At 38.3% G+C, this 27,494-nt stretch overlaps 1 protein-coding gene and 1 long non-coding RNA gene across 24 annotated transcripts in view; one reads left to right on the plus strand and one right to left on the minus strand.

Moving 5' to 3' along the window:
- The window catches only part of LOC103098587 (uncharacterized), a 93,441-nt gene extending 75,755 nt beyond the window's left edge, over positions 1–17,686 (minus strand). The window contains exons 1-2 of one of the 2 annotated variants that reach the window (XR_008915890.1): positions 15,514–17,686; positions 5,777–5,835 (exon numbers count right to left, since the gene is read on the minus strand). This is a non-coding gene — a long non-coding RNA (uncharacterized LOC103098587). The remainder of the gene's footprint in view (positions 1–5,776; positions 5,836–15,513) is intronic. The other variant, XR_008915891.1, reaches the window with a different exon arrangement.
- A 1,012-nt stretch (positions 17,687–18,698) lies between these two features.
- Positions 18,699–27,494, plus strand: part of QKI (QKI, KH domain containing RNA binding) — a 182,524-nt gene continuing 173,728 nt past the window's right edge. For all 22 annotated transcript variants that reach the window (XR_008915881.1, XR_008915882.1, XR_008915883.1 and 19 more), the window contains exon 1: positions 18,699–18,840. Coding sequence is in view for 13 of the 22 variants with exons in the window: in XM_056814371.1 (XP_056670349.1) it covers positions 18,699–18,840 (142 nt within the window). In the remaining 9 variants the exon portion in view is untranslated. The remainder of the gene's footprint in view (positions 18,841–27,494) is intronic.

Here is a 27,494-nt window from a genome sequence, read left to right on the forward strand (position 1 = left end):
ATGTTAACTGTGAAGCCATATTGGAAGTCATAGCATTACTTATTTGAAACTTTTTCTTCTTCCCCCTCACCTGCTCCCACAAAAATATCCAGGAAAACAAAGAAACTAGAAGTCACTCATTCCTTTCACCCTGTACTTTTAAAAATCAGGTCTATTTTAGAGATTAGAAGTGCAACCTAGAGTAGACAGGTCTAGGCTTGGACAGGAGGAATCTACCATTGGTTCTGGGCCAACAGCAACTTGGCAGATTTCTTTGGGAAGGTGGGGAGGGAATGGGCTAATAAAGGGATCATACACACTACCAAGTATTTAAAGGCAGTATTCTTTGGTAGTGCTGGATTCATTTGGAAGATCTGGGCTCCCTTTCCATAGATGCAATACCTTAGGTAAATCATATAACTTCTGTTTGTCTTGGGCAATTCTTTAGGGCTTTTCTGCTCCTCTCCCCAATCCTTCCTACAAAAGATAATCAGTAATTATACCAACTTCCAGTAAACCATACATTAAAGTTCTTTTTTTTGGTAGCCATATACATGTTGTGTTCTTTTCTCAGCTAGAATGAGTTCTTTGAAAGCCTAGGCCATTTTGTTTCTACTTGTACATTCTCTATGTAAGAAGTGGAGGGCTAAACTCATATGTATGTTAAATAAATGCTCCTTGAAAGGAGATGAAATGAAATGTGATTCTTGAACACGAGATAGATTTCGAAGGCAGGGACATCCTTTGGAGGATTTATTCTGACACTGGTTTGATGGTAACCACGATGATTAAGAAAACTCCTTGGACCCTCCATAAGAATTAAAATATGCTATCATGGAGCATATTTTGCTTATATATGGACCTAGAGATTTGTGAACTAGGAAATCTTTTGACCTTATAAATATTGAAATTTGAAAACAGGGTTATATTTTTCTTGTAAATGGGATTAAACATATTAACTACTTGAAGAAATTTTTGCTTAATATACTTTATTTGAGTAATTTTAAGTCATAGCAACTATTTTTATACCATAGTCACATAGAAAAGGCAAGCATGTATGCAGAAAGAAAATGGATTTAGAGCTATTAGGGACTTTAGAGATATCATTATCATTTGCTTCAGTGTCTCCCAATTCATAGGTCTTTTATTTATTATAAAGAGCACTTCAATCAATATGTGCGCCAAACATTATCATGTTGACCTTTAAATTCAACAAAATATATAGAATGGCTAAATATAACAGACTCTATGGACAGAATATCTTATATATACATATGTATTTATATACACACATATACACAGTATCATTTTGATTTTTATTTAGGTCCAAGAAGATCTATAGGGTGACTGTATAATAGATTATAAAATAATATTTTATATATTTATGTATATGTATATAAGTACATATCTGTGATGTCATAATTTTCCAACTGTATGTAGAGAAGAATTTTGTGAGTAAATTGAAACCCAGGGGGATGAAATGATTATATAAGATCACAAGGACAAATAAATATTAGAGCTTGTATTTGAAATTAGGTTTCATCTTCAATATTCTTTCTACAATATCACCCTCAACTTCTTGATGGGGGTGGGTTATGTCTTTCAGATTCCTGGAGTTTAGGGACAGCTGAAATCTGTGGAGAAGCCCAAGGGAGAAAGGGCAGGGGTGCAGGTGGGGAAAGATAAGTAGCTTGAGTCCTAAGGTCTCAAGGTCCCAAACCCCTAAGACCCAAAGAAAAAAGGCCCTAGAAAGGAAGTCTGAAGGAATAAGTACCAGAAGGAGTTATTCAAAAAGCCCTAGCTATCCTCAGGGATCCAAAGGCTTCAAGAGTTCCCTCTCCCCAAACAAATAAGAAAAAAGAGAAAGTATAACTTTTTTTTCTAATTTTATATTCCCTTCAGTTTTCATATTGCTTTCTAATCTTATACATTTTTGGCTCACATTAGATCTTTGCACTTTCTCTAAATTAAAATTATAGACACTCTCAACCTTGCAAGATAACCTCTGGGGAAAGGCAAAACCATAAGAGAGAGGAATTGTACTTTGAAAACATGTATTTTTTCATGTGTTGGTATAATTTTTAATAACTGTCTTCTGATATTTTGCAATTCATGTTTTCTCTCTCCCTTCTAGCCCTCCCTGCTCCTAAAGATGGCAGGTAATATGATATAGGCTGTACATGTGCCATCATACAAGAGGTATTTCCATGTTCATTATGTAGAAGACACAAATTGCTTACACTAAAGAAAAATTCATGGAGGAAATAAAGTGAAGAACGGTATACTTCAATCTGCATTCAGATTCTGTCAATTCCTTCTGTGGTGGTAGATAGCCTTTTTCATCACGCCTTCCTTGGGGCATTGTATTGACTTTATCAAGGGAGTGGGCAGGGAAAGATAAATTAACTTCATTATGATCAAATTTCTAGAAGTACTAACCACACATCTTTCTAAATGCTGTAAACCTTAAAATTTCTTAGACTTATAAATGTTGGAAATTTCACCATTGGGAAATTTCATACTTGAAAAATTTCCTATTGATAGTGGGAACTCTATTGGAATGTGAACCCCATTGGCATGGGAGGTTCCTCCTCCTCCCTTCTTAAGATTACTTTAGGACAGAAACCTTTTGCTGAACAATGGAAAGGGCTTTGACCTATGCTTAAGCATAGAACAGGAAGTTCTTTGAGTCATGATTGATTTTAGAATTGATACAATAGAGATACTTGGAATGACAGAACCAGGTCTTGGAAAATACAATTTCCACCCCACTCAGTCCTAACAGGATTTAGGAAGGGCTGCAGCAAAGGATCAAGATTTAATTATTTGAGAATATGACCTTTAACAGACATGTGCAAAGCCACAGACCTCTGGGCGGTCCTGGGTTAAGCTAGAGCCACCATTGGCACAGGGAAGACATGGACAGTGATTGGTAGATGTGAGAACTGAGGGGAGGGAACTTGGATGGTGTCCTTAAAGATAGAAGGGTCTGAGGACTGAGGGGGGTTGGTTGGAGAGGTTTTTGCTCTGAGAGGTGGTGCTTTGAGAAGTTTGCTCTGAAGGAAGCTGGAGGTGGAGGCCCCTGAGACTGTTTCTCCATTTTGGTCATGTGAGTGATAGGGACTGATCTCTTTTCTTTGCCTCAGCTATCTAAGGGCTTGGGCCTTTTGGCCCAGCCTAAACAGAGGGGGTATTTAAGCCCTATTCCCTTCTCTCCCCTTTCTTTCTCTCTCTCTCTCTCTCCCTCTCTCTATCTCTAATACTTTTCTTCCTCCTGTTTGTAATTAAACTCCATAAAAAGTTGACTGCTGACTTGAGTTTTCATTTAGGAATTACATAGCTGAATTCCTTGGCGACCTTAAATTAATATATATCAGTCTTTTAAAGTGATTTCCTTGTCACAATGCATATATGTTTAGCCCTTGTGGTAACTAGAGAGAAAGAGAAGGGGCACAGGTCATGTGGCCTAGGCTTTCCTCACATATCAGGTTTCATATACTATCCCAATGGGTTTAAAAAAAAAAAGGAATGGCTTATATTTAAAGTCTTCAAAGATTTCCGCATAACAAACATATCAGGTAGGCAGAGTTAGTATTATTTTCCCCATTTTTCAGGTGAATAAACTCAAACAAGTTGTCCGTCAGTTTATACATATACATAATTCAAATCTAGGATTCCTAACTCCATCTCAAAGACTCATTAAGAATAAACAGTTAAACATTTTTATTGGACATCAACAATTGACTGCCTTGTCACCCTATACTCAATTTGCTTGCAGTTGTTTCTGCTGTATTAATTCTAGTCAAATTAACTATGCAGTGATGCAATTTGTTGCTTAAAATCAGCTGTTCTAGGGACAAGACGTCTAGCAAATAATAAACTGACCAGTTTAGTAATACACCAAAACAAAAGTAAACTGGCAGATATTTAACTTGAGTCTCATTTACAGGTTTGGTGAACTCACTTAACTCCTTTAATCAAAATATTAAGCTCAGCAAAACCTTTTATAAAAACACCTGTGTTGGAAACAGAGCAAATGCTTTTACTTGGTATTATATTATATTAAATTTATATGATTTTTAGTTGTTATATTGGTGGTCCAGACACATGCCCTAAAATATATCTGAAGCCATGTAGCAATAAGTCTTTGTTTAAGGGATTCTGTAGTAAGATCTTAGTTGGTTTCCTAGTTTCAGGGTTATCTTACTGATAATCACTATTCTGAATCCATTTGGGGGGGGGGGTAAGCAATATATGTCATATATACATATATGCATAGTATATTCTATAGACCAAACTCTAACCTTTTTACTTAAGGCTAGTTTACTAGGGAGAAGCATAATGAACTAGCAGCCTTATTTAGGGACAGGAGACTAGTAGTAGTCTCTCTGTAACCGAGGATGACGATTGTCTTTGTGCGCTTTCATCTATGATAGATGAGTGTGCACAAAGACACTTGTGTGTGAAGGAGATTTAAGTGGAAAAGTCGATGCACGGAGACAGTCCCACTCTCTCAGCGTTGGAAGCCTGGGTCCAGTGGCACGAAAAATCGTTACACCTGGAGACTTCCTCAGCTGCATTGGATGGCTGTGTTGTCTTTTGTGCTCCAACATGCCCTGAGCACTCCACAGTGCTTTGCTGTGTCGCCATCTCAGCCGCTGAACCTTCTTGTTGGTTTCTTCCTCCTGTTCCACCGAAACAGTCTTCACATGCTGGGTGAGCAAAGCCCTAGTTCACCAGGGGTCAACGACCCGATGACTACCCTCACAAGGTTTAGCCGGCCTGTCGAAGCCATTGCCCAGGGTGTGGCTGCTGCATGCTTGCAGCTACTAGGAGCCACAAGTGAGAGCTGGGTGTCAGGTGAGGGTCAGAGGTTGGAGAGCTGCCCTAGGAGGGCACGACAAGCCCTCCATACCAGAGATACTACCCCTTCCTGAACACCCCATACACCCCACTTACATATACTGAATATACAAATACAACAATGCATTTGCCCCTTTATATTCTTATATATGAATTCCTGGGGAGGGGCAAAACACTGGCAAAACCTCTGTCTTCCCCTTCCTAGATAAAGATAAATAAACATATAGAGATCCCACACCACACATCATAGCCTGATGTGTATTACATATTAACTTAGCGATAAGGGATAGGCAATTGGATTTAAATGGCCTATGACGGCCTATATATGCTAGGAAGTATCTCAAGTCATATTGATAACCAGATCCTTCCAACCCCAAGCCTGGCACTCTTATCCACACAGCCAACTAGCTGCCACAACTGCTAATCTCTTTAAAAACAACCATTTTATATGTTGTTTAAATTTAACTGGTTGCATAGTTTAGATTCAAGGGAAGAACAATGCATTTCTGTAGGATTTTGAAATATGAGATATAGGGAGCCACCAGTATTATTATAATTTTATATTTTTTAAAATATGCACAAGAATTAAAGTACCTGGTTAGAACTGCTTCACTGAGTAAAGTTCTGTTTTCTCTGAGATCAGGCATGTGACCCAAATAAATGTGGAAATGCAGTTCACTAGAGAAGGTAAAGTCCAGGTGTAATATTTTGACCATCATGGCACATATAAATATAACTGGGTTGCCACTTTGTCTCCATAACTTTAAGCAACCATCCAAAGGAGGGAGACTGCAAGATGAAAAGGGTGACAGTTGCAAGCAAGCCAGTTGGTAGAGAGGTTGAAGACTAGGAGCTAAGTAGAAAGGGTAAGCTGACAGCCTTGCTAAAAACCCACTCTGATTATACTTTCCACCATTTATCCTTTACTTCTTACCTTTAGTATATCTGTTGACTGTTCTTTCATTTTCCCCTCTGCTCCTTCCAATTCTCCACCTGGCCAGAAAAATAAGGAGATTGCCCTTGGGAAAGCCACATTCTATGTCTGTCCCTGCTTCTGTTTGCATTTTCACACCACCACTGAAATCTAGTCTCACACTCTAAATTTAGGGCACACATTGCAGAACTGCTATACAAAAAAAATAAGTGTTACTCATTTTACTATGCTACATTTTATTTCCATCTTAAATGATGCTTACTACCAATAAGTCAAGTAAAAAACAGCAGAAATCAATGCCAGTTAATCAAGTTGTTTGACCCAGATCTATAAAACCTAACAAAAGCAAACTTTTGACAGAGAAGACTGAGACCGAATAATTAAAAAAAGGTAAGGATTGACTGAAACAAATTACGTGATATCAGTGTACTTGTTCAGTTCATGTGAGGGGACACATGTAAGTACACAGATCTGGGGACAAAAATCATTTGGATGTGCAAGTCCTGGCCTAATTTTTAAGCCATATCATATCACTTTTTACAAGCTTTGAATGAATTTGTCTTTTAACCATTACAATAAGATCTACATGTATTAGACCAATATGTATGAATAAGACAATGATTCCAACTATTGATATTATGCTTGCTTATTTTTTATAGAGTATAATGAGAGAGTTGGTGATGCTTTGCATTTTATTTTGGAGCTAAATAAAGATCAAAGGGCAATGCTCAGTAGTCCTGTGCATTTTCTTCTAACAAAATAGATTTTTATAGAGATCTTTTCATTTCCCTCTCTATCTCTTCTTGTACCCGCTCCTAGAAGAGCTATCTCTTTTCAAAAGTAAATAAGTTTAGCAAAACCATCATATGGAAAATGTCTGGCATTAAATGCAGTATTGCATATCCTTGGTCCACTATTCTTCTGTAAAAACATAGGATCTCCTACTTGTTTGGGGTTCAGTTTGGTCATTATAATTTTGAAGCATTGTTTCAATTTCAACTGCTTTTTCCATTTGCATTGTTGTAGTTCTCATTTTGTTGTGTTCTTTCTTCACTTCCCACCAGGCTTTATCGTTCTTTTCATGCTTTTCCATATATTATACTATAAAGCATGTGAAAATTCTATTACACTGTCACATTATATGTAACATTTCATATTATCAATCAACAAATATATTAAGAGCTGGTTGCTATCTTCCAGAACTTCCAATCAAGTTGAAAAGAAAGGTATCAAAACATGAATACCACAGTACTGCAAGGGATACATGAGCTCATTATTAAGGGTATATACTGTTTACAAATGACAGCTCATCTGTCCTTTCTCATCTTGTATAACTCTTGTCTGTTTTTTCCCATAAGACTGAGGGTATGTGCCCCCTATGCTACAGGCCTTTTATAAAAACATTTTGTGGATACCAGTTCAGCTCTCCAGTATCTTTAGCTTTTACCATGTGACTGGCTTGTCGTCTTTTTGGATTGTTATTTCCTGAATGATCTCTCTTTCATGACATTTTATGTGCAAGTTGTCATATAATATAATCTCTTCTTTTTGTACATTGCACATCTTTCTATCACCCTCTGAATCAACCAGAATACTGGTTTATGTGTTGCAGGCAGGATTTGAATCTGTCTTCATAATTACAATATTAAATATTTTAATTACAAGTTTAATACTTCCAAATATATGTTCCCTCTTCTAGTACAATAAAAAATCATTTTAAAACTGCAATTTTCAGAATATACATTGAAAATAAAATAATTTTCTTAAGATAACAATATTCAAAATTTAAATTCTAAAATGCATATTGTATTTTGAAACCTGAAATATCTGGGACTTTAGTTCAGAGATCTCATAGGTGAACCTTTTAGAGACCAAGTGCCCAAACTGCAACCGTCATGCTCCATGTGAGTTTCTGGCCTTACCCCAGACAGGAGAGGAAGGAAGCACTTCCATTGGGCTGCTAGGCATGGGGTGAGTGAAAAGAGAAATGTCCTCAGGTGACTAAGGAGAGGGGGAAGGAAGCAGCCCCCTCCTTCTACATGCCATAGATTTGCCAACAAGGTCACAGATTGATCTTTCAGGGTGAGAACTGGAGTATCTAATGTGTTATCAAAAAGCCTTCCACAGTAGAATTTAAAGACCAATCTTGTTTAAGTATTATTTTAATATAGGATCCTTCAGTAAGAGGAATGTAAATAGTATAAGGTAAAGCAAAGGAATTGAATTAGTAAATGAAGATGGTTAATATGGATACATGGGAAAAAGAAAAAGTCTTCACTAATCTAGGAAAGGTGAATAAAACATTCTCCTTTCCTGAAGATTATATTCTGGATGGACAGATGGTACTATGATGTATATTGGGTAAAAAAAACTGTTAATAGAAAAAGAGAACCTGGATTTGAATTCTCGGTTCTGAAACTTAACTCTGTGTGTGATCCAGGGCAAGTAATTTTATCTCTCTGAGTCTTAATATTCTAAGTTATTAGATGAGGGGGTCAGATCACATGATCTCTTAGAACTAGAATCAAGTCCATCATTCATTAAGTACTATATGTCAGGCAATGGGAGATATAATGAACATTCTTTTATTCTTGATTTTATTAGGTATTTTTCTATATACTAATCTGAATCCATATTATCAACTGAGAATTTTGTAGAATTCAATCATATTTGTGGTGTCTGCTATATTTTTATATCACAGCATTTTCCCCTTTCTTCATTGACCTTCTTGAGGCTAGGGATTTTAAAAAAAATTTCAAAACAGCACAGTAGTTCATATGTTAGGTACTTAATAAATATCTATTAAGAATAATACATTAAAAATATGGTAAGGTATGGTCTATATCAGTTGAGGTAATAGCTTCATTTGATGAAATAAATGGATTCATCAAGGGGTTTAATTTCTGTTTTATTTTTTATAAAGTGCTATATTGTAGAAAAAAATGCTAGCTTTTGATATTTTTGTTTCTAATAATTGATCTTCTAAGACTTACCATTCTCAGGTTATTTGTTTTCTGTATAGGTCTCTTCAGAGGTAGCTGGTGGTATGGTGGATAGAGTATTGGGCCTGGAGACAGGAATTCCTGACTTCAAATGTAGCAGTACACACTTATAAGTTGTATAACCCTGAGCAAGGTCCTTAAACTTTGCTTGCCTCAATTTCCTCAACTGTAAAATGGGATAATGTATATTTGGCAGGGTTGTTGGGACTGATACAGAGCAGGGACTAAATAAAATAAATAATCAATGTCTTCCTTCTCCCTCTAAAGGAGTCAGGCATTTCATATTTGTAAAAAGATTAGGAGCAAATCTTTTGTTATATTCTAGTTGAAGTCTGCAATAAAGTAATGTGGTAGGGTTGCAGAAGACAAAGGAATAGACTTAAATTAAAAAATTCTACTTTGGTTTGCTTATCTTGAAAATCTATACATGAGAATTGGTTACAGTTTCTTGGTCGTCTTAAAGATAGAATACAATTGACATGTTGACCGTGTATTCAGAAATTAGTTTGTAAACATGGCTTAAAAAATAAACATTGATTTATAAACTGAATATAGATCCATACCTGGCCTGTATTCATGGGGGAACTGAAAATATTTGCTGTGACCTTTTATTTTCTTAGTCAATAACAAGAAATGTAGTGGGAAGGAGGGACAATGCAAATATTCTGGGCCAGATATATTTCTTGTTAAATTTAATGATTTGAAAAAATAATTTATAGTACTAGAAAATATTAGCCTGTGCATATGAATCATACATGTGACTTGAGTAGTTCAAGAACTGGATTGATTTTAACAATCAATTCATTTTGAGATAAAAAATATTGTGAAGATTAAATTTAATTCTCCTCTGATTGTGAAAATGAAAATAATTAACTCTCCCTTGATTGTGAAGATTAAATTGTAACCCCCGTCTTTAGATTTTAATCAACAACAGGAAGTGACAATGTGTCTTTAAAAGGGAGGGACAACTTCCTGAGTGGACTTCTACTGACAATTCTTCATTCTTTGGAGCCGAAGTCCAGTTTCCACTCCAAACACTTCCTGTGCCTTCCCCTAATTCTACATCTATCAGTCACAGTTGAAGCCCTGCTTTAGGACTGCCCAGGATGCAATCAGTCAATTCTAATTCGTAGCCCACTATAGCACATGTGGGTCACAGACCACCCCACTCAAGTGTGAATGGAGTATTTATACCTTTGGTGATTAAATCTAAAACTGGACAGATCTTCCTACTCAACTTTTAAGAAGGGTGTTTACACTTTTGGTGATTAAAATCTAAAAATAGGCAGGGGTTACAATTTAATCTTCACTATCAGGGGAGAGTTAATTATTTTCATTTTCACAATCAGGGGAGAGTTAAATTTAATCTTTACAACATTTTATAAAAAAACATTTCCCCCATAAGTATAAATATTACTTATTAATTTGGGATTGAAAATAAAATACAAGCAAGGATGTCTATTAGTTCTTTACATATTTTATTTCAATTTCAATTGATTCAAGACTTTATTTTATATCCACCAAATCAGAAACTGATTAACTGCTACTAATGCAACAAAAAAAGGATCTTTTCTTCTAAATATGATTTGGGGCATTTTCTTTATGGTCAGAATGGAGTTAATATGAACTTATATTAGCTTAATAGGTTGTCCTACTAAAGAATTCTTTGCTTTTCTCTGCTCTGTGTAATAAAGTAATATATATTTTTTAAAAATCCTTATCTTCCATTAAAAATTTTTTTTTAAATTAAAAAACAAACCCTTATCTTCTGTTTTGGAATCAATCCCCTGGGTTGGCTCCAAGGCAAAAGAGTAGTAAGGGCAAGGCAATGGGGATTAAGGTCTTTGCCCGAGGTCACACAGTTAGGAAGTGTCTGAGGTCAGATTTAAACCCAGGACCTCCTGTCTGTAGCCTGGCTCTCTATCCACTGAGCCACCTATTTGTCCTCTAGTTAAATAATGGTGATTCAAATTCATGTTAAATTCTTTGTTTACTGCACCAAAAATAGTAGTATCTGTTTTTTATTCTCTCTGATGTATGACCTAATATGACCCTCAAACTGGGAAAGGAACTAGAAATCATGGTCTAATTTCCTTATTTAATAGAAGAGGAGACTGTGGCCTGGTGAATGTGTTTATGAGAGAAGTTAAATCCAAGGTCAAACAAATAGAGTCAGAATTAGACCTTAGAAACTAAATCTCTCAACCATTAGTCCATATTTCTCAATCGAATAAACATCTATTAATCTACCACTGTGTGCCAGAACTGTGCTAGCCACTGGAGATACAAAACAATAAGTAATCTGTGCCTTCAAAGAACTTTAATTCTACTGTGAAGAAACATCATGTAGACATAAAAATACAATATGAATTCTAGGTAATTTGGGTAGTGAGAAGGGATATCAGCCACAAGGGTAATGGGAAAGATATTGCACTTGAGTTGAAGGGATCTTGGGATTCCAAGAGATCAACGAGAGGGAGAGCATTATAGAAATAGGCATCTGTATGTACAAAGCCAGGGGAAATAGAGAAACATATTATTATGAATAGAGAACTAATTGCCTACAGTAAAGTCTAGGTATACTGAGAAATCATTCTGGGAAGATCAGCTAGGGCCAAACTGTGAAGGACTTACTTGCATGCTGTAACAGAGGGGTTTGTATTTTGTCCTAAAGGCTAAAAGAAACTACTAAAGTCTCTTGACCATGAAAATGATGAAGTCAGGTTTGGAATATTAGTTTGGTAGTTTTGTGTTAGATGAATAGAAATTGGAGGGAGAAAGATGAATTAGAAGGCCATTGGAATAATCCAAGGAAGAGGTGAGGATGGCCTGAACAATGAGATCGAGGTAAAGATGTTGTGGCTGCAGAATTGACTCAGCACCTGACTAGATTATGGGGGGAAGAGAGATGGTGAAAGATAGCAGAGTTGAGGATGACTCCCAAATTGCCAATCTGGATTCTTGGCACCATGATGGCACCTCTGAAGTTATCTTTAGGTTCCACAGTCAATTAAACATTTAAAAAAATACCTATTGTGTACCATGTGGTAGGTGACTTAGATCCAATTAGTACCTTTTCAGAAATGGTGGCAAATATTCATTCTTTTAAGGTGGAGTTGATTTTTTAAAACAATCATTCAATGCCAAATCTCAGAATTCATAAGATATTGAGCAGGTCAGACTGGTTTTCATCTAAAAGATATGATATGAATATAATGTATTGATTATCCTTTTTTGTCTGACTCAAAAATTACTTCTGAAGGCATTTCTCAAATAGGGGTCTGGTTCTCCTGAATGGCTAGCTCCAGCTTCTTTGACATGTACCCTATGTGGCAATCTTTGAGAATGGTAATCCAATAGTATTACTTTAAAGTCATAGATCCTCAGTTATTAATGCAGATGGAAGAAAGCTATTCTGGTTAGTTAGCAATGCTAGTAGTCCAGAGGTGCTGAGTTGTGCCTTAGATACGGACTATTTAGAGGTATTTCATAAATGTCCTACAAGAATACAGTAGCTTTTAGCAAGGTACTAGGAAATGGCAAGCCACCTGGTAAAATTGCAATAGCAGTGGGCTGGAACCTAGGTTCTATTTCTATATCTGTCACTTACTTAACTGGAATCTTGGGCAAATCACTTCATTCATTTGGGGCTTAATTTCTTTTTTAAAAAATCATTTTTACTAATTTGTTTTTTGGTTATATTAAAATTCCTAGGTATCTCTCTTCCTTCCTTCCCTGCATTCAAGGTTTCACTTGATCAAAAAAAAAGTGCATATAAATTATGCCTTTTCTGTTTCTATTATCAGTTCTTCCTTGAAGTGGATATTCACAAGGTATTCTTCAAACACTAATTCTTATAGCTACATATGGTCTTTTGGCTTTACTCATTCTACTTTTTTTTTTTTAAACCCTTACCTTCCCTCTTTGAGTCAATACTATGTATTGGTTCCAAGACAGAAGAGTGATAAGGGCTAGGCAATGGAGGTTAAGTGACTTGCCCAGGGTCACACAGCTGGGAAGTGTCTGAGGCCAGATTTGAACCTAGGACCTCCCATCTCTAGGCCTGGCTCTCAATCCACTGAGCTACCCAGCTGCCCCCTTTAGTCATTCTACTTTTAATAATTTCATATAGGCCTTCCAATTTCTTTTTAAAAATTAACTTGCTCATCATTTCTGACAACACTGTAGTATTCCATCACAGTCATATGCCAGTTCTTTGCCACCACAAAGAGAAAGGCTATAAATATTTTGGAACATAGAGGTTCTTTTCCTTTTTCCCCCAGTCTCCTTGGGAAATAGACCTAATAGTGATATCAGTGGGTCTAAGGGTACACACAATTTTATAACACTCTGGACATAATTCCAGATTGCTCTCCAAAATGGTTGGCTGAGTTCACTAGTTCACCAAAAGTATATTTTTCTACATATCCTCAAACATTTGTCATTTTGCCCTTTTATCGTTTTAGTCAATCTGATATATATGAGATATTTGAGAATTGTTTTGATGTGCATTTCTCTAATTAGTAATGATTCAGAGCATTTTTTCACATGCATTTATGTGGCTTTGATTTCTTCATTCAAAAACCGTCTGCTCATCTTTTGACCATTAATTAATTGGGGAATGACTAACTTCCTCTTTTGCAAAGGATAGGGTAGATGACCTTTCCAAATCCTTTCTAGTTCCAATATGCTATGAGTTGATATTTTTGGATTCTCTTGGTGCACAGTGGTTTTTTATACATAGGTGTTTAATAAATACTTTAATAAATGATAAGCCTAGGTCATTTTTTTCAAACAATTGTTAATTAATGATAATATTAGATGCCTTAAAATTTTTTCTCTCATTAAAACATCAAACATCCATCAACTAAATTTGGAAATTTGAAGGAGCCCCCCAAGAGAAATCATGTTAGATTTCTAGTCTTGAAAAGGTCAGGTTTTTTCTGATGTGTTATAATGGTTGTATTTGAGAGTTAACATTAAGAATAGAAATAGAAGTGGCAGCTAGGTGGCTCAGTGGAGGAGAGTCAGGCCTAGAGATGGGAGGTCCTGTATTCAAATTTGGTCTCAGACACTTAGCAGTATAAATCTGGGCAAGTAATTTAACCCTAATTGCCTAGCCCTTACAGTTCTTCTGCCTTAGAACCAATTCATTTCAAGCAGAAGGTAAGGGTTTAAAAAAAACCAAACCAACTTCCTATGAAGGATCTCTTCCCAGCAAAGGTTATTACTTTCTCTGCTAGGAGCACTGAGAAGTAAAATGTCTTGCCAATAGTGACACATAAGAATTGAACTCAGGTCTTCCTGGATCCAAGGCTAACTCTATGGTAAGCTACCATGGTTCTAAGTCTTTTTTTAAAACCCTTACCTTCCCTCTTGGAGTCAATACTATGTAATTGGTTCCAAGGCAGAAGAGTGGTAAGGGCTAGGCAATGGGGGTTAAGTGACTTGCCCAGGGTCATACAGCTAGGAAGTATCTGAGGCCAGATTTGAACCTGTCTCTAGGCCTGGCTCTCAATCTACTGAGCCACCCAGCTGCCCCCCATGGTTCTCAGTTTTAAGAAAGGTGATTAAATAATTTGTTACTAGAAAAAAAAATTATCAAAAATAATTTTTAAAGGTCTAACCTAACTCTACTAGACAAGAAGTGGTGCACAATAAGGTAAATATAAGCAAAGGTTTTTTTATCTCTTAAACTCACAACTTTTTGATCAAAAACCATAATTCCTTGGATCATTTGGCCTAAATCTTAACTGGTCATTAAGCAGGTGGTGGTATTTTTTTTTGTTTCTAAAGATATCCGTAGTTCTTTAGAAATTGCAGAAAAGATGAAATATTTGAAAAATCAAACTTATTTAATAAATTTACCAAGCTGATTTCAGCAAGTAAAATTACTTGATTTTAAAAAAATAAACAAAACTAAAGACTTTTCAAGGGAAAACAATAATAAATAGACAAGAGAGTGTACATAAATTTGAAATACCATTTCTTCGGTACCTTTCTATAACCCAATATTTTAAATTGAGAAGAACTTTTTAACATTTAAATTTATTTGAAATAAATACTATTTTTAAAGGTTCCATAATGGATACTACATAAAATAATATGCCAGTATCAGAAGATTAATTTATCTAAATTAACTGTAACTCCCAAATGATCAATTTAAAGTATCTTGTCTACTTTTTAAATACTATGTACACTATATATGTGATTTGTAATAAAATGTTAAGTTCATATTAAGAGGTTGATGGCCGATAAGCAAACAGCAAACCTCAACATTATATTCAGTTTTTAAAAAAATAAACTTGAAAATGTTTAGAATCTGTGGTATTTTGTAATAAGAGTTCAGACAGCCCTTATTCATTGCAGTTATCTTTGAGAGGTTTGTAAATATAAATGCTGCTTTGCAATTCAAAATCCCTACCACACTTTACTGGATTATCTCAGTGACACTTTTTATTACTGAATGCTGATGCCATTATAAAACAATAAATTCCAACCACTGTATTTACAATGCCATAACATTCCATTTATTATATAACTTCTGTACTCATACTTTTGTATGCTAGATTATTGACTTTCAGAGTAACGGAAAAATGCAGACATGTGTATCTCCTACCTAAAGAGGCATTTCCTTATGGCCTGAATAAGATAACATTAAAATAGTAACGCTACTGTGTTGATGGCAGCAAGATTTTTTTTTAATCCACTATTTACCTAGTCCCCCCAACTTACCGTCATTTTATACTTCTACATTTATGCTTTTTATATTCAGTCTTGTGGGTGTGTGGACACGAGCAGACAGAAGACTGAAGGTCTACCGGATCTTCATTCCCTCCCACTGTCCTTTTATTTTTTTTGCACTTTTGCTTTGGGATGGGGGAAGAAGTCGAGATAAAAAGATAAAACAAAACTGGTGGGACTTTATTGAATGGTGCACAGGATCAAGGCTAAGACCACTACCAGAAAATGCTCAGGGGAAAACAATTTATTTCTATGGAGGATGAATAAGTTGCAGCAAAATCCGTTACATATTTAGAGAAGAAACAAAAGTCAGCTTCTTGACCTCGGCTACCTCAGGGCCCCAGCCCAAGAGAGGATAGGATAGGGGCATGGGGCAAGGATGTTGCAATCCTGACTATCTCATTCAGTTAGGGAGAAAGAAGCAGAAGCAGCAAAAGCAAAGCGCCGGACATTTAGCTGAAGCCCACGGGGCGCGTAGAATCTAACTGGCTGACATCTCTAGGAGCGAGCCGGGGTTTGGGAGCCAGGGCAGAATCTAGTGTGCGCGGAGTCTCTGCAAGACGTCCCAGGGGCAGGGCTGGGCACAGTGGCTAACGGCCCGTCAAAGGCCCTGGACTAACCCCGCCCCGAAGTGGTGGTCGCCAGAGTAGCCAGCAGTTTAGGCAGAGCCTTTTACCCTCCGACCTCACTCAAGAGACGAAAAGGATCCTCGCGAGGTTCGGCCGAGAACGAATACCTGCCCAAGTTACCCACCTTAGCCGAAAGACAGATGCCACGCACCTCACCCCACGCAGGCGCACAAATTAAAGTGCCCCTCCCGATTTCCCCGGACTCCCCTCGCTTTCTCCACCTCGGACAGGAGGCGGGACCGAGAAAGACCCCAGGAAAGGGGCGTGACCAGCCAGCTATCGTATTCTTTTCTCAGTTGCCGTCGGCTCCTTCCTGCGCACGCGTCTTCGGACTTTACAACTACGTGCGCAGATCATGTGACGCCCACCCCGACGGGCCCCCAGCGAAGCTAGCGGAGTGTTTTTTAGAGGCTTTCTTTTAAAAGTATAAAAAACAGGAGGCCGACCAGCGAACTCGCGCACGCGCTCAGCCAGATTTCTCTTTGGGGGGTGGGGGGGGGTGTAGGAGGAGTGGCGACGACGCTGGCGCGGCGGGTTCCGCAGGAAATTCCTCCGTCGGAGTGCGCGAGACGCTCCCTACACAACTCGACCACAAAGGTCTAGGCTTGCAAGTCGAGGTGTCCACAAATAGCTTAACGCGCGCGCGCGAGGCAGAGAGGGCGCCAAAGGGAAGGAGACAGGCCGGCAGGGACGAATGGTAATACCGAGACGTGGGAGAAGCGTTTACGCGGCGCCAAGCTGTGTGAAGGTGCACTCACAAATATATGCAGGGAACCTACGAGATGCTGACAAATTACATCCTCCTGTACCAGACTGAGACCCCCCCCCCCTTTCTTCCCCAGCTCCAGTGCACTCTACCTTGCGTGAAAACACATAGCTTCATCACTCTACATGCACATATTCGCCTCTTGTCTTTAAAACTGGGCACAGGAGTGGGCCCAGTCCAAAGGGGACCGGGGGAGGGCTTCGGCACCACTCCGACAGGCGGATAGACAAGAGGACGCCAGGGTGGTCCAGACACCTTTTTTTTTTTCGTTAGGAAACACCCCGTTTGACAGTACATGGAAACCTACGTAGCTCTTTCACCAAATCTCCACTCCCCCCACCCTGTCTTCTTCCACCATCCGCGCGTGGAGGAAGGGGGGAGGTGGCGAGGCTTGCGTGTGAGGGAACCCCGCCTCCCCCTCCCGAGTTCCGCGCCTCGCGCTCGGACCCCCAGGCTCGGCCTCGGCGCCCGCGTGCCCTTCCCTCTCCCCTTCCTTCCTTCCTTCCTTCCTTCCCTCCCTCCCTCTCTCTCTCCCCAATCCCCTTCCCACCCCAAATTCCTCTCTTTTTTCCCCCCCACCCCACCCCATCCCCAGGGGGAGTGAGAGGCGCCGATTACAACTCCAAGGCCCGGAACAGAAAGGGCAGAAAGGGGTGAGCGGGAGGGCGAGAGGATAGGGAGGAGCGGGAGCGTGAGGGTGTGGGGAGGACACCGACCGAGTCTCAGATTAACGGCCGCTTTCCCCTCCCCCTCCCTTCCCCCCCACTTCGCCCCGCCCCTCTTGGGTCTCCTCGCTGCTCCCCCTCCCCTTCCTCCCCCTCCCCTCGAGTGTCTCTCTCCCCCCCACCCCTTCCTCCTCCCCCTCCCCTCCCCTTCCTCTCTCCCCTCCCCCGGCCGTCGCCGCCGCCGCCGCTGCTGCTGCCGCCGCTGCTGGCAGCACCGCCTGAACTGAAGCGAACTCCACAGCCAAGTGAGTGAGGAGGAGGAAGAGGAGGAGAAGGAGAAGGGAGGAGGAGGAGGAGGAGGAAGGGGAGGAGGAGGAGGAGCGGGAGAGTCAGTGCGCGGCGGCAGCAGCGGCAGAGGCGGCAGAGGCGGCAGCGTCGGGGACCAGCCCAGAGAGACCCCGAGCCCCCGGCAGAGGCGGCGGCGGCGGCGGCGGTGGAGGTGGAGGAGCAGGCAGCACCAGCCTGAGAGAAACCAAACGAGCAGTAGCAGCCCCAGCAGCAGCAGCAGCAACAACCACCACAACCCCGGCGGTAGCAGCAGTAGCAGCAGCGGCGGCTCCTCCTCCTCCTCCCAGCGAAAGCGGTTCCCCCAGCGCCCAGAGCGGGGCCCCGCGGAGATAACCCCTCCTCCCCCCTCCCCACCCCGCCGGCACTCGTGAGGGGACGGGCTGAGCCGGGCAGCGGAGGCAGCACCGAGAACAGCGAGCGGCGGGAGGAGGAGGAGGACGAGGACAAGGCAGCGGGAGGAGCGGCGGCGGCGGCGGCTCCGGGACCCACGTTGTGGGAGCAGCGGCAGCGGGAGGGAAAAGTGCCTGCGGGGGGTGGGGGGGGCAGAGCGGGCGGTTCGGTTTCCTGCGCTGTGGGGACAGTCGGCTTCCCCCCCTGCCCCCCATCTCCTCCTCCTCCTCTTCCTCCCATCCCCTTCCTTCCCCGCGGCGGGCGAAGATTGCGGACCCTCCCGGAGCAGCCCCCAGCTTCTTGGGGCTCGCCCCCCCGCCCCCCGTGCCCCCTTTTTCTTCCGTGGCGGCGGGCGGTGTGAGCTGCGGGGCTTGGAATATGGTCGGGGAAATGGAAACGAAGGAGAAGCCCAAGCCGACCCCAGATTACCTGATGCAGCTGATGAACGACAAGAAGCTTATGAGCAGCCTGCCCAACTTCTGTGGGATCTTCAACCACCTCGAGCGGCTGCTGGACGAAGGTAAAAGGCTCCCCCCGCCCCCATCCTTGTTTCCAGTTCCAGCCCCGGGGACTCCGCCGCTCCCCCCCCCCCCCAAATCCCCTCCGGGACTGGGAGAGGAGTTGGGAGAGTACAGCACCTCCGAGGGCGGAGCGGCGGGGCGAGGCCCAGGTCGTGCCTTCCCCCGGGGACTTGGCCCGAACGGCTTCGAGGCACCGGGAAAGTCCGGGGTTACTTAGGAGGGCGGGGTCCCGGGGGAGCCGGGCGGCGGGGTTGGGGTCCTCTACTAGTGAGGGGCCTGAAGGAGGGCAGCTCTGCTTGGGGGTTGGGCTTGGGAAGCTCCTGGGGAGCGGTGGAAAACTTGGTTCATAGAGCCTGAGGACTGAGGGGCCAGGGCCCTGTCCGGCCGCTCCCCACCATTTTCCAGACAGTCCACCTCCGGTTTTTTGTTTTCAATTCCCTGAGTTGCTTTGGGGAAAGGCAAAGCAGCAGGAGGGCGACCCTCTTCCCTCCGCCACTACGGCTTTTAGTCTGATTTTTAGAAAAAAGGAGAAAACCTACACTGGTAGTGGCGACGTGCCTTTATTTAAGCAGGAGCCTTTTAGTCCAATAAAGTGTCCCTTCCGACGCGTCGGATCCCCGGGGGCGGGGGTCGAGGGCGCGAGACCCCGCATGTCCCTTCTGCCGCTGAGCCCTTCTCTTCAGAAAAAGAAGTTTGACCTAACCTTTTCGAAACAAGATTCTCCCCGTCCATACCCTTGCCTTGTGGAATTCATGGCAGAGAAGGGCGGAATTCAGTTTAAAGTCTGTAGAGCTTGCAAATGTTCCAAGACCAGTTACCAAAGTGGGGTTTCTTTGTGTATCCTTAGATACACAAAGCCACAGGAGGGGTGTTAATTTGATTGAGTAGGGAGGGCAAAATGACAACTGAGCATTTTTAACTTTTTGATTTGGAGGAAACGAAAACCATTTGAGTTTAACTTCACTTTTTTGGGAGGGCATTGCCAAATGAGTGGTGAGAATAATGTGCCTGAAGGCGTAGTCGTGCTGGAGAGAGGAGGGGGTTCTTGGAAGGAAGCAGCAGGCAGCTTGGGGGATCGAAACTGAGAGCAGAAGCCATAGTTAGAGACCCAAAGAAGAGCTTTGGCAAACCCAGACGTTGAATTTTGGTAAACAAGTTTGAAGCTGTGATTTATCCTATGGGGTTTTATGTACATGATGGAAGAAGATGGATGTTGGATGCTTTTTGGAAATTTGAGTTAGCAAAGATATCGGTTAAGAAACTTTACCCGTTGTTTAAAGATAACTGAAAATTAAAGATAAAAAAGGGAAGAGTGGATTTTTTCAAGCTTCAGTAATATGAAAGTTTATTTAAATTTGTGTAAAGTATATCCTGCTGAGGTGTCTGAGTGTGGGAAGCTGGGAGAAATTCCTTCTGTTTAGAGTGTCACTGAAGAACAAAAGACCGGAAATGTCCCTGGTGATAAAAGATGGGCAAAGAAGAATCTGAAATGCCTTTTGTAGTCCTGGAAATCACGGAATTACTTGCAGTATTTCAAGTACAAATCCATTATAACTACTCAAATGGTTTTTATTTTTTAAAAATTTCTTTAAACTGACTTTCATTTCTCATCTCTACATAGAATCATCCAACCTGTGAGTGTTTAGAAGTACCAGAAAAGTTAAACTGTCTCTTTAAGTATTTCTACTCTTTCCTATTTGTGTTGGCAGTTCAGTGCTAGAATTATGGTGGCAGAAAACTTTGTGGAATGTCCAAAAAAAAGTTTCAGGAACTCCTAAGTTGAGTTTTTCCAAATGTGAGCACTAAGGGGCGCTAGTTATTTTTTTTTCCATGAGAAATGTTAGCTGCAGAATCGATAAGATTTCCAATAATCTTTATTTTAAATGGAATTGTTGAAATTTTGGACATCCAAACCACTATGCATGCAAATGTTTCATGGGATAGTAAAGATTTTAAGAAAATTCATTAAACACTTTTTGTATAAATTAATATAGTCTGAGGTTTTTCACCTTGGTAATAAATTTAAAGATTAAGTTCGTGATTTCAGGAATGAACTTGCTGGAAGCAGTGCATGTTTTGCAAGTTAACTTTTAGAAGGAATCAAATATGGCATTGCAATTGAGGAGATGTAAAAGGAAATAAAAATGATGCAAGACAAAGTTATGCCAGTATTTCATGATTCCTAGGTAGAACCACCTTTCAAGTTAAAAATTAAAACTGTCATAAACTTTTCATCAGAATATTGAATACAATTATGAGGAGTCCTCATACTTCAGGAATATATTTCTGATAAGATTTTATTGGCTTTAATGCAAAAAAACCCAATACTAAGATGAGTTTTCAGAAGAGTTCCTTCATTCAGTCTTTTAAGTATTTTTGTTTTGCTAAATCAAAAACAATGCTTTTTATCTATTGCTTGTTAACTTTTACTTAAATCTGAAGAAAAAGAGTTGAGGTACTGAAAATTAATAAACCTTAGAGAAGCAAAGTTAAAAATGGAAACACTTTTTCCCTCCCTTATTTTTAAAGGTTGAAGACCACAGATTTATCTTTTTTTTTTTATTTCCTTGTTGTCTTCCCTTCTGATGTTTACTAAAATAGTAATACTGAAGTTTAATTCTAAGGTATCACTTTGGATCTCTTCTGAGTTATAATTTCTTCAGTTCCCCAGTGTAAAGATTTCATTTACATGGTAAATAGGATATTTAAAATGGAATGTATGATAAGTAGGAACTTTGTTTTTTTATCTGACCAGCCCAACTCTGCCGGAAAGGGGGCTTTTCCTTAGTTTGGAATAAACACTTTCCTACAATTGTTAAAAATGTTATTTTTTCTGAATGCAAATTGATATATACATAACTTAATATATCAGTCTTAATTTCTGAAAGTTCTTTTTTTGCCAAAATAATTTAATTGGGGCTTTAGGAAGTTCTTGTTTCCTTTTATATATGTTTTTCTCCAATAAATTATTTTTTATCAAGATTGGTTTGTAGTTAGGATTTATTCCTACCTTTGTACAAAAAGAAGTTTTTCCCATGAAGATAATTTTTTTTATTTTTGTAAGATTAGCGAAGGAAGATTGTGAACTTAATAAATGAACATACTAGTTTCAGTAGTTCTTTGTGATTTTACTCTTGTATAGATTTTACTCTATACTTGCAATAGAGCAAAGCATTTTAATTTTTAAACTTTGAATTCCCAATTAATATTTGAAGGTTGTTTTGAAAGTACGTATATTTTATACTTGTCACTCAGTTATGTAATTATGAAAACCTTTGTACCCTTAGGAAAAACTTATAACAACTTTATTTTGTATTAATTTATATCCTTTATATTGTCTAAAACATGTAGAACTTTGGTCACTGTCAATTTATTCATAAATAATACTGTTAAAACTTGCCAGTCAGATGTAAGATTGTCTCAACCTAGAGTTGTAATTTATGGTTTCAAGAGGGAAAGATTTTCAAATTCTTATTCACTGTGAAACTTAATTGAGTTCTTAAGTATATCTGAAACATATAAAAGCAGGAAAATATATATTTTTATCTTACTGGCCCTATCATGGAGGTAGTTTTCAAGTGGAAAAGAGATAAACCAGTCCATTAGGAATACTAATCGTAATAAAATTTAAAACATTTACTTTCGTGTGAAAGATTATGAGAAAAATTAAAACAAATGCTATATTTTATATATATAGTTTTACATTAGAATAATGAACTAAGTTGAACAACATCAGGTTGTCAGAATAAGACTTGATAATTAGACAACTATAGACTTTTATGGAGGACATTAATTTGACAGCTGAAGTTTCTATCCATTTCTATCCATCTATCTAGTGAGGGTAGTTAAAAACAGCTAATAACCATAGAAAAGCCATTGATATATAATAGAAAATGTTGCATAGTCCCTAAATCTTTTAACTTTTGATTTTTCAAAAAATTGTATAAGCAGTTGAGAATGTTAATGCAGTAAAAAATTTACAAGAAAATAATAAATCGATTAATTATTAAGTTTTTACTGTGTGTAAGGTGCTAGTAAGTGCTGGGGATATAAAGATGAAAGATAAAATTCATCCTATACTAGACTTTTTTCAACATTGTTAAATTTTTATTTGTTAATGTTTTTAGAAATGAGACTTGGTAATCCTTCTAGCTTACTGTACTGATTTGGATGGCTTTTTTTCCCCATTTTAAAAAAGTGAACAGAATTTGTATTTGGATGTTTTAAAACTTTTCATTTAATTTCTATTGTGATGTTTGTGCCATTGATTAGTGTACCCTTTTTGAATAATTGATTTGCTCTATCATGTAATTAATCAAACTCTTTCCCAAGTACCTAAAATAAATTGTCATGATTACATTTATTGTTTAATAAAATACTTTTAGTATTAGAAATGATAGTTATGTAATACAGTCTTTCATTGCTGTCCCCTGTGACTTAAAACATTACACAAAGTTTTGGTTGTTAGTAATCAAGGAGGATACATGCATGCACACACTCACACTCATAATTACATGCATATACATAAACACTCAGATGAGAAAACTGAAAACCTAAAATATGAGAATCTCCTTTTGTAATTGAAAATAATAATTCATGATAAAGCTATAACTGAAGTTGAATTTTTAAAAAGATATTCTTTGGGAACTTAAGAGTTTTTATACAACAAATTTTAAAAGTTATAGTAGGAGGAAGAATAGTCCCTACTAAGTTGTAAAAAATGATATTTTCCTTGTTACCCAGGAGGTGTCAGCAGCTGTATAGAAAGTGATAACAGAATGTGAAATCTTTGGACAGAATTTCTTTGATTTTCATAGGTTATGTTAATTAAAAATATTTGAAATTAAAGTTTTAACTTCCCTGTGTAAAGGAAAAACTACATGAAGAGTATTCTTATGAACTAAATGAGACTGGATTAGGATGTCTGCCTTCCTGTTGAACTTAAATTAAAGGACTAGTAAAAATTAAACATCCTACATTTACATAATATAATTGTGATAAACTGTCAAAAGAATAGGATCACTTATGGGTGAGAAAATGGGTCTTTAATAATAAGACAAGTAATTTCACTTTTAAATGACATTTGGTGCTTGACTTTTAGCTGATTTGGATGACATCTGAGGCTGACTAAGTACAGCAGGAATTTGCTACAAAAATAGATGTTACATTTTGGCTTTATGATTGAGGGGAAACAACAGCCTTGACATGAACCTTTAGTAAAAATACACTCACCTTCCAACCTAATTTTTAAAAAATGAGAGGTTTCCTATTGAGTTCACTGTATCTTCTTGCTTCACTCCTTTTTTTCAGACCTGTGTTTTTTAGAGATCTACCCCTAATAGTAGTAATAATAATAATAATAGTGTTTTTGAAAAAGATTAAGTATTTTGTGTTTAGTGATTTGATATCAGTTCAGTGAATTTAGAAGGACAATGTTAGGTAAACTGAAATATGCTTTAATCTACTTCATTCAAAAAGCATTTACTTTAGATTTGACTTTTGGTGTATCTAAAATGCAAAAGCTTACCTATTGGGTGGATATTGGAATGTAGTTAAATTCTTTTTGGTTTTATTAATGCATGACTAATATTTTTAAACCAACTAATTTTATAACTTTCTGCTAATGAATGGCATATTTGTGTTTGAAGGGTAAGGAAGGAGTATTGTCAGATTTTTAAATTTACATACGTAATATACATAGCTTCACTAATGGTACAGTGACAGGTTATCCACATATATGTAATTTCTGATTATGAAGGTATGTACAACAAAAATAAATTTAGTGTTTAGGAAACATACCTGTGAAATATCACCTGTTTTTCATCATATAACTGACTTTAATACAAACTAGGGTAAATCTGTCATATCAGTAGTCAAAAATGTTAAAGTAAAAGATAAACTATCTAGTTTATCTGGTTTTCATTTGACTTTTTTTTTCCCCCCAGATTAAAACTTTTTTAAAGCAGAAAACAAAAATTAATATTTTGGCCTCAATGAAATGCTTTTGAATTATCTAGGAAATTTATTATAGTGGATATTTCCTTGCATGTCTAGGGATTGGTCAAAATAAATGACTAAATTCTAAAAAAAATTTAGTTTCATTTACCATGTTTCTAAAGAATGTTTTCTTTAAAATGTTAATAGATGTATTTTTAGGAAAATTCTGAAATTACATGAAATATTTTAGACTTTGAGAGTTCAAAATACATAAATTGTTTCTAGCACTGAAAAATAATAGTGGTACTTCTGGGAACTGACAGGAAAAGTTCATTCCATCTTTTAAAAATTGTTCTTAAAAGATGCTAATCTAATCTTATCTAACTTTGTTCCTTGTAAATGTGCTTGTTATATGAATGGCAAATTAAAAAAATAAATTCAGAACCCACTCCACCTTAATTAATTTGAGTTTTTGAGAGCCTATTGCATACTTAGCATGGAGCTAAATAACAACAGCATATAATAGATGCTGTTGTCAAAGAATTTATTTTCTGAATTTTGAAATACTATTTTAGTATTTACTCATAATTGATAAGATTTTAGTATTCACTCATAATTGATAAAATAAGGGGGGCAGCTGGGTAGCCCAATGGATTGAAAGCCAGACCTAGAGACAGTAGTTCCTAGGTTCAAAAATGACCTGAGACACTTATTAGCTGTGTGACTGTGGGCAAGTTATTTAACTCCCATGGCATTGTCCTTACCACTCTTCTGGTTTGGAACCAATACATACTAATGATTCCAAGGTGGAAGGTAAAGGTTAAAAAAAATTAATAAAATAAGTTAATGTAGTACCAGTTTTATTTTCAAGACAGTGGACTGGATTATCTCAAGCCAGGAGTAGTGGACTCCTCTGAAAGTCAGCAAAGATCTTGATTTTCACTGGCATTTTTGTGTTATGTGATTTTTAAATCTTTCATTATTTGTAACCATGGACTATACAGGTCCCCACAGCCTTCATTGCTGAGTATGAGTTGAGATGCATGCAAATGTATTGGATTTACAAGTTATGTCAGTTTTACAGACATGAGTAGAAAAGACACTGCCAGGTTCTTGGAATATGAAGATAAAAATGAAGTAGTCCTCATGTGGTCTCAGACACTTACCTTGCTGTATGACTCTGGGTGAGTCACTTAACCCCCACTGCCTAGCTCTAAGACAAGATAAGGGTAAAAAAAAAAAAAGAAATAGTGCTTGACTTAAAGGTGCTTAGAAGCTACTTCTCCAGGGGAGTTTAGAGATATAACGTGTGTAGAGAAATCAATATGAAATAGTTGAATAAAGAAAGTTTTAAGAAGTCAAGGTAGAGAATAAAGTAAGTCTTCTTGGAGGACATGGCACCTCACCCTAAGTCTGGAAAGATGGAGGTGATAAGTTTATTCCAGACTTGGTGGAGAGCTGTTTATATATGTATATAATGGCATGAAGCTATAATATGGCAAATTCAGGGGACATCTAATAGACCAGTTTGTGAAAAGGAGTAAAAGGTAGGTGGGAACTAGATTGTTGAGGGGTGTGTATGTGTGCGCATGTAATTTTTTCCCTTCTAGAGGTAGAGGCACTGCTCAGGGGAGTGATATAGTTATAACTTTAGAAATTTTGTTGATTGGAGAAAAGACTAAAGAAGTAGTTAGGATGTTTTAGTTGTTCTTGGGACAGCTAAAGAGGGTCTGATTTAGGATGATAGTAGTAAATGATGTGGCAACTGGTGGAATATGGATTGGGAGAGGGAGGAAGAAAAAAGAATGACTGGAGTATTAAAACATGGGCTTCTGAGGGCATGGTGTTAAACTCAACTGAAATTTTCAGTTGTTAGTCATGTCTGACTTTTTTTTTATCCCATTTGTCTTTTTCTTGGAAAAGATTTTCTCAGGGGCTGGTGGTGGTTGTGGTGGTTGTTTGCTGTTTCTTTTTCCAGCTCTTTTGACAGGGGTTAAGTAAGACTTGCCCAAGGCCATACGTCTAGTGACTCTCTGAGGCCAGATTTAAACTCCGAAAGATAAGTCTCCCAGTGTCCAGGCTCTGTTCTTTATCCACTTTACTATGTATCTGTGCACTGCTCCATCTAGCTGCCCCCTCACAATAAAGATGAAATGGTTTTGATTGTTGAATTTAGGAAGGGAAGATGCTGCATTGCCCTACCCCCCTTTCAATTTTAGATGTTGATAGAATGGTTATCCTTATCCGATATATGGTGGGTTTTGGAGACAGATGACCTGGGTTCAAATCCAGTTAACCTCATTTTTATTTTAAGCATCGGTTTCCTCATCAGTGAAATGGAGATGATCTTTAGTCTGCTGTTGCAATGAATTGTTAGCATTTTTTCTTTAGCAGTTCCTTTCCAGTGGATAAGTAAAATATTTCAATGTACTAGGAGAATTTGCTATTTTGTAAAATGACGAGTTTGTTGGAAATGCAAATAATTTGTTTCATAAGTTTTATTCTTTTGAGTTGGATTTTTTTCAAAAGATAGTATGTTTTTTAAAAGCCTTGAATATTAATGGAAATTATTAGACTTATGAAAAAAATTTCACTTTTAATTTTTACTTAATGTGGAGAGAAATGTGGGGAGTAAAATTTGATAATTTGAATAAGAGCTAGAAGCTTTGTTATAAAAATAAAAAAAGCAGTCAGAAGAACTGAATTCTAGACCTGC

The sequence above is a fragment of the Monodelphis domestica genome, chromosome 2 (genome assembly GCF_027887165.1).
Source record: "Monodelphis domestica isolate mMonDom1 chromosome 2, mMonDom1.pri, whole genome shotgun sequence".
Classification (NCBI taxonomy): Eukaryota; Metazoa; Chordata; class Mammalia; order Didelphimorphia; family Didelphidae; genus Monodelphis; species Monodelphis domestica.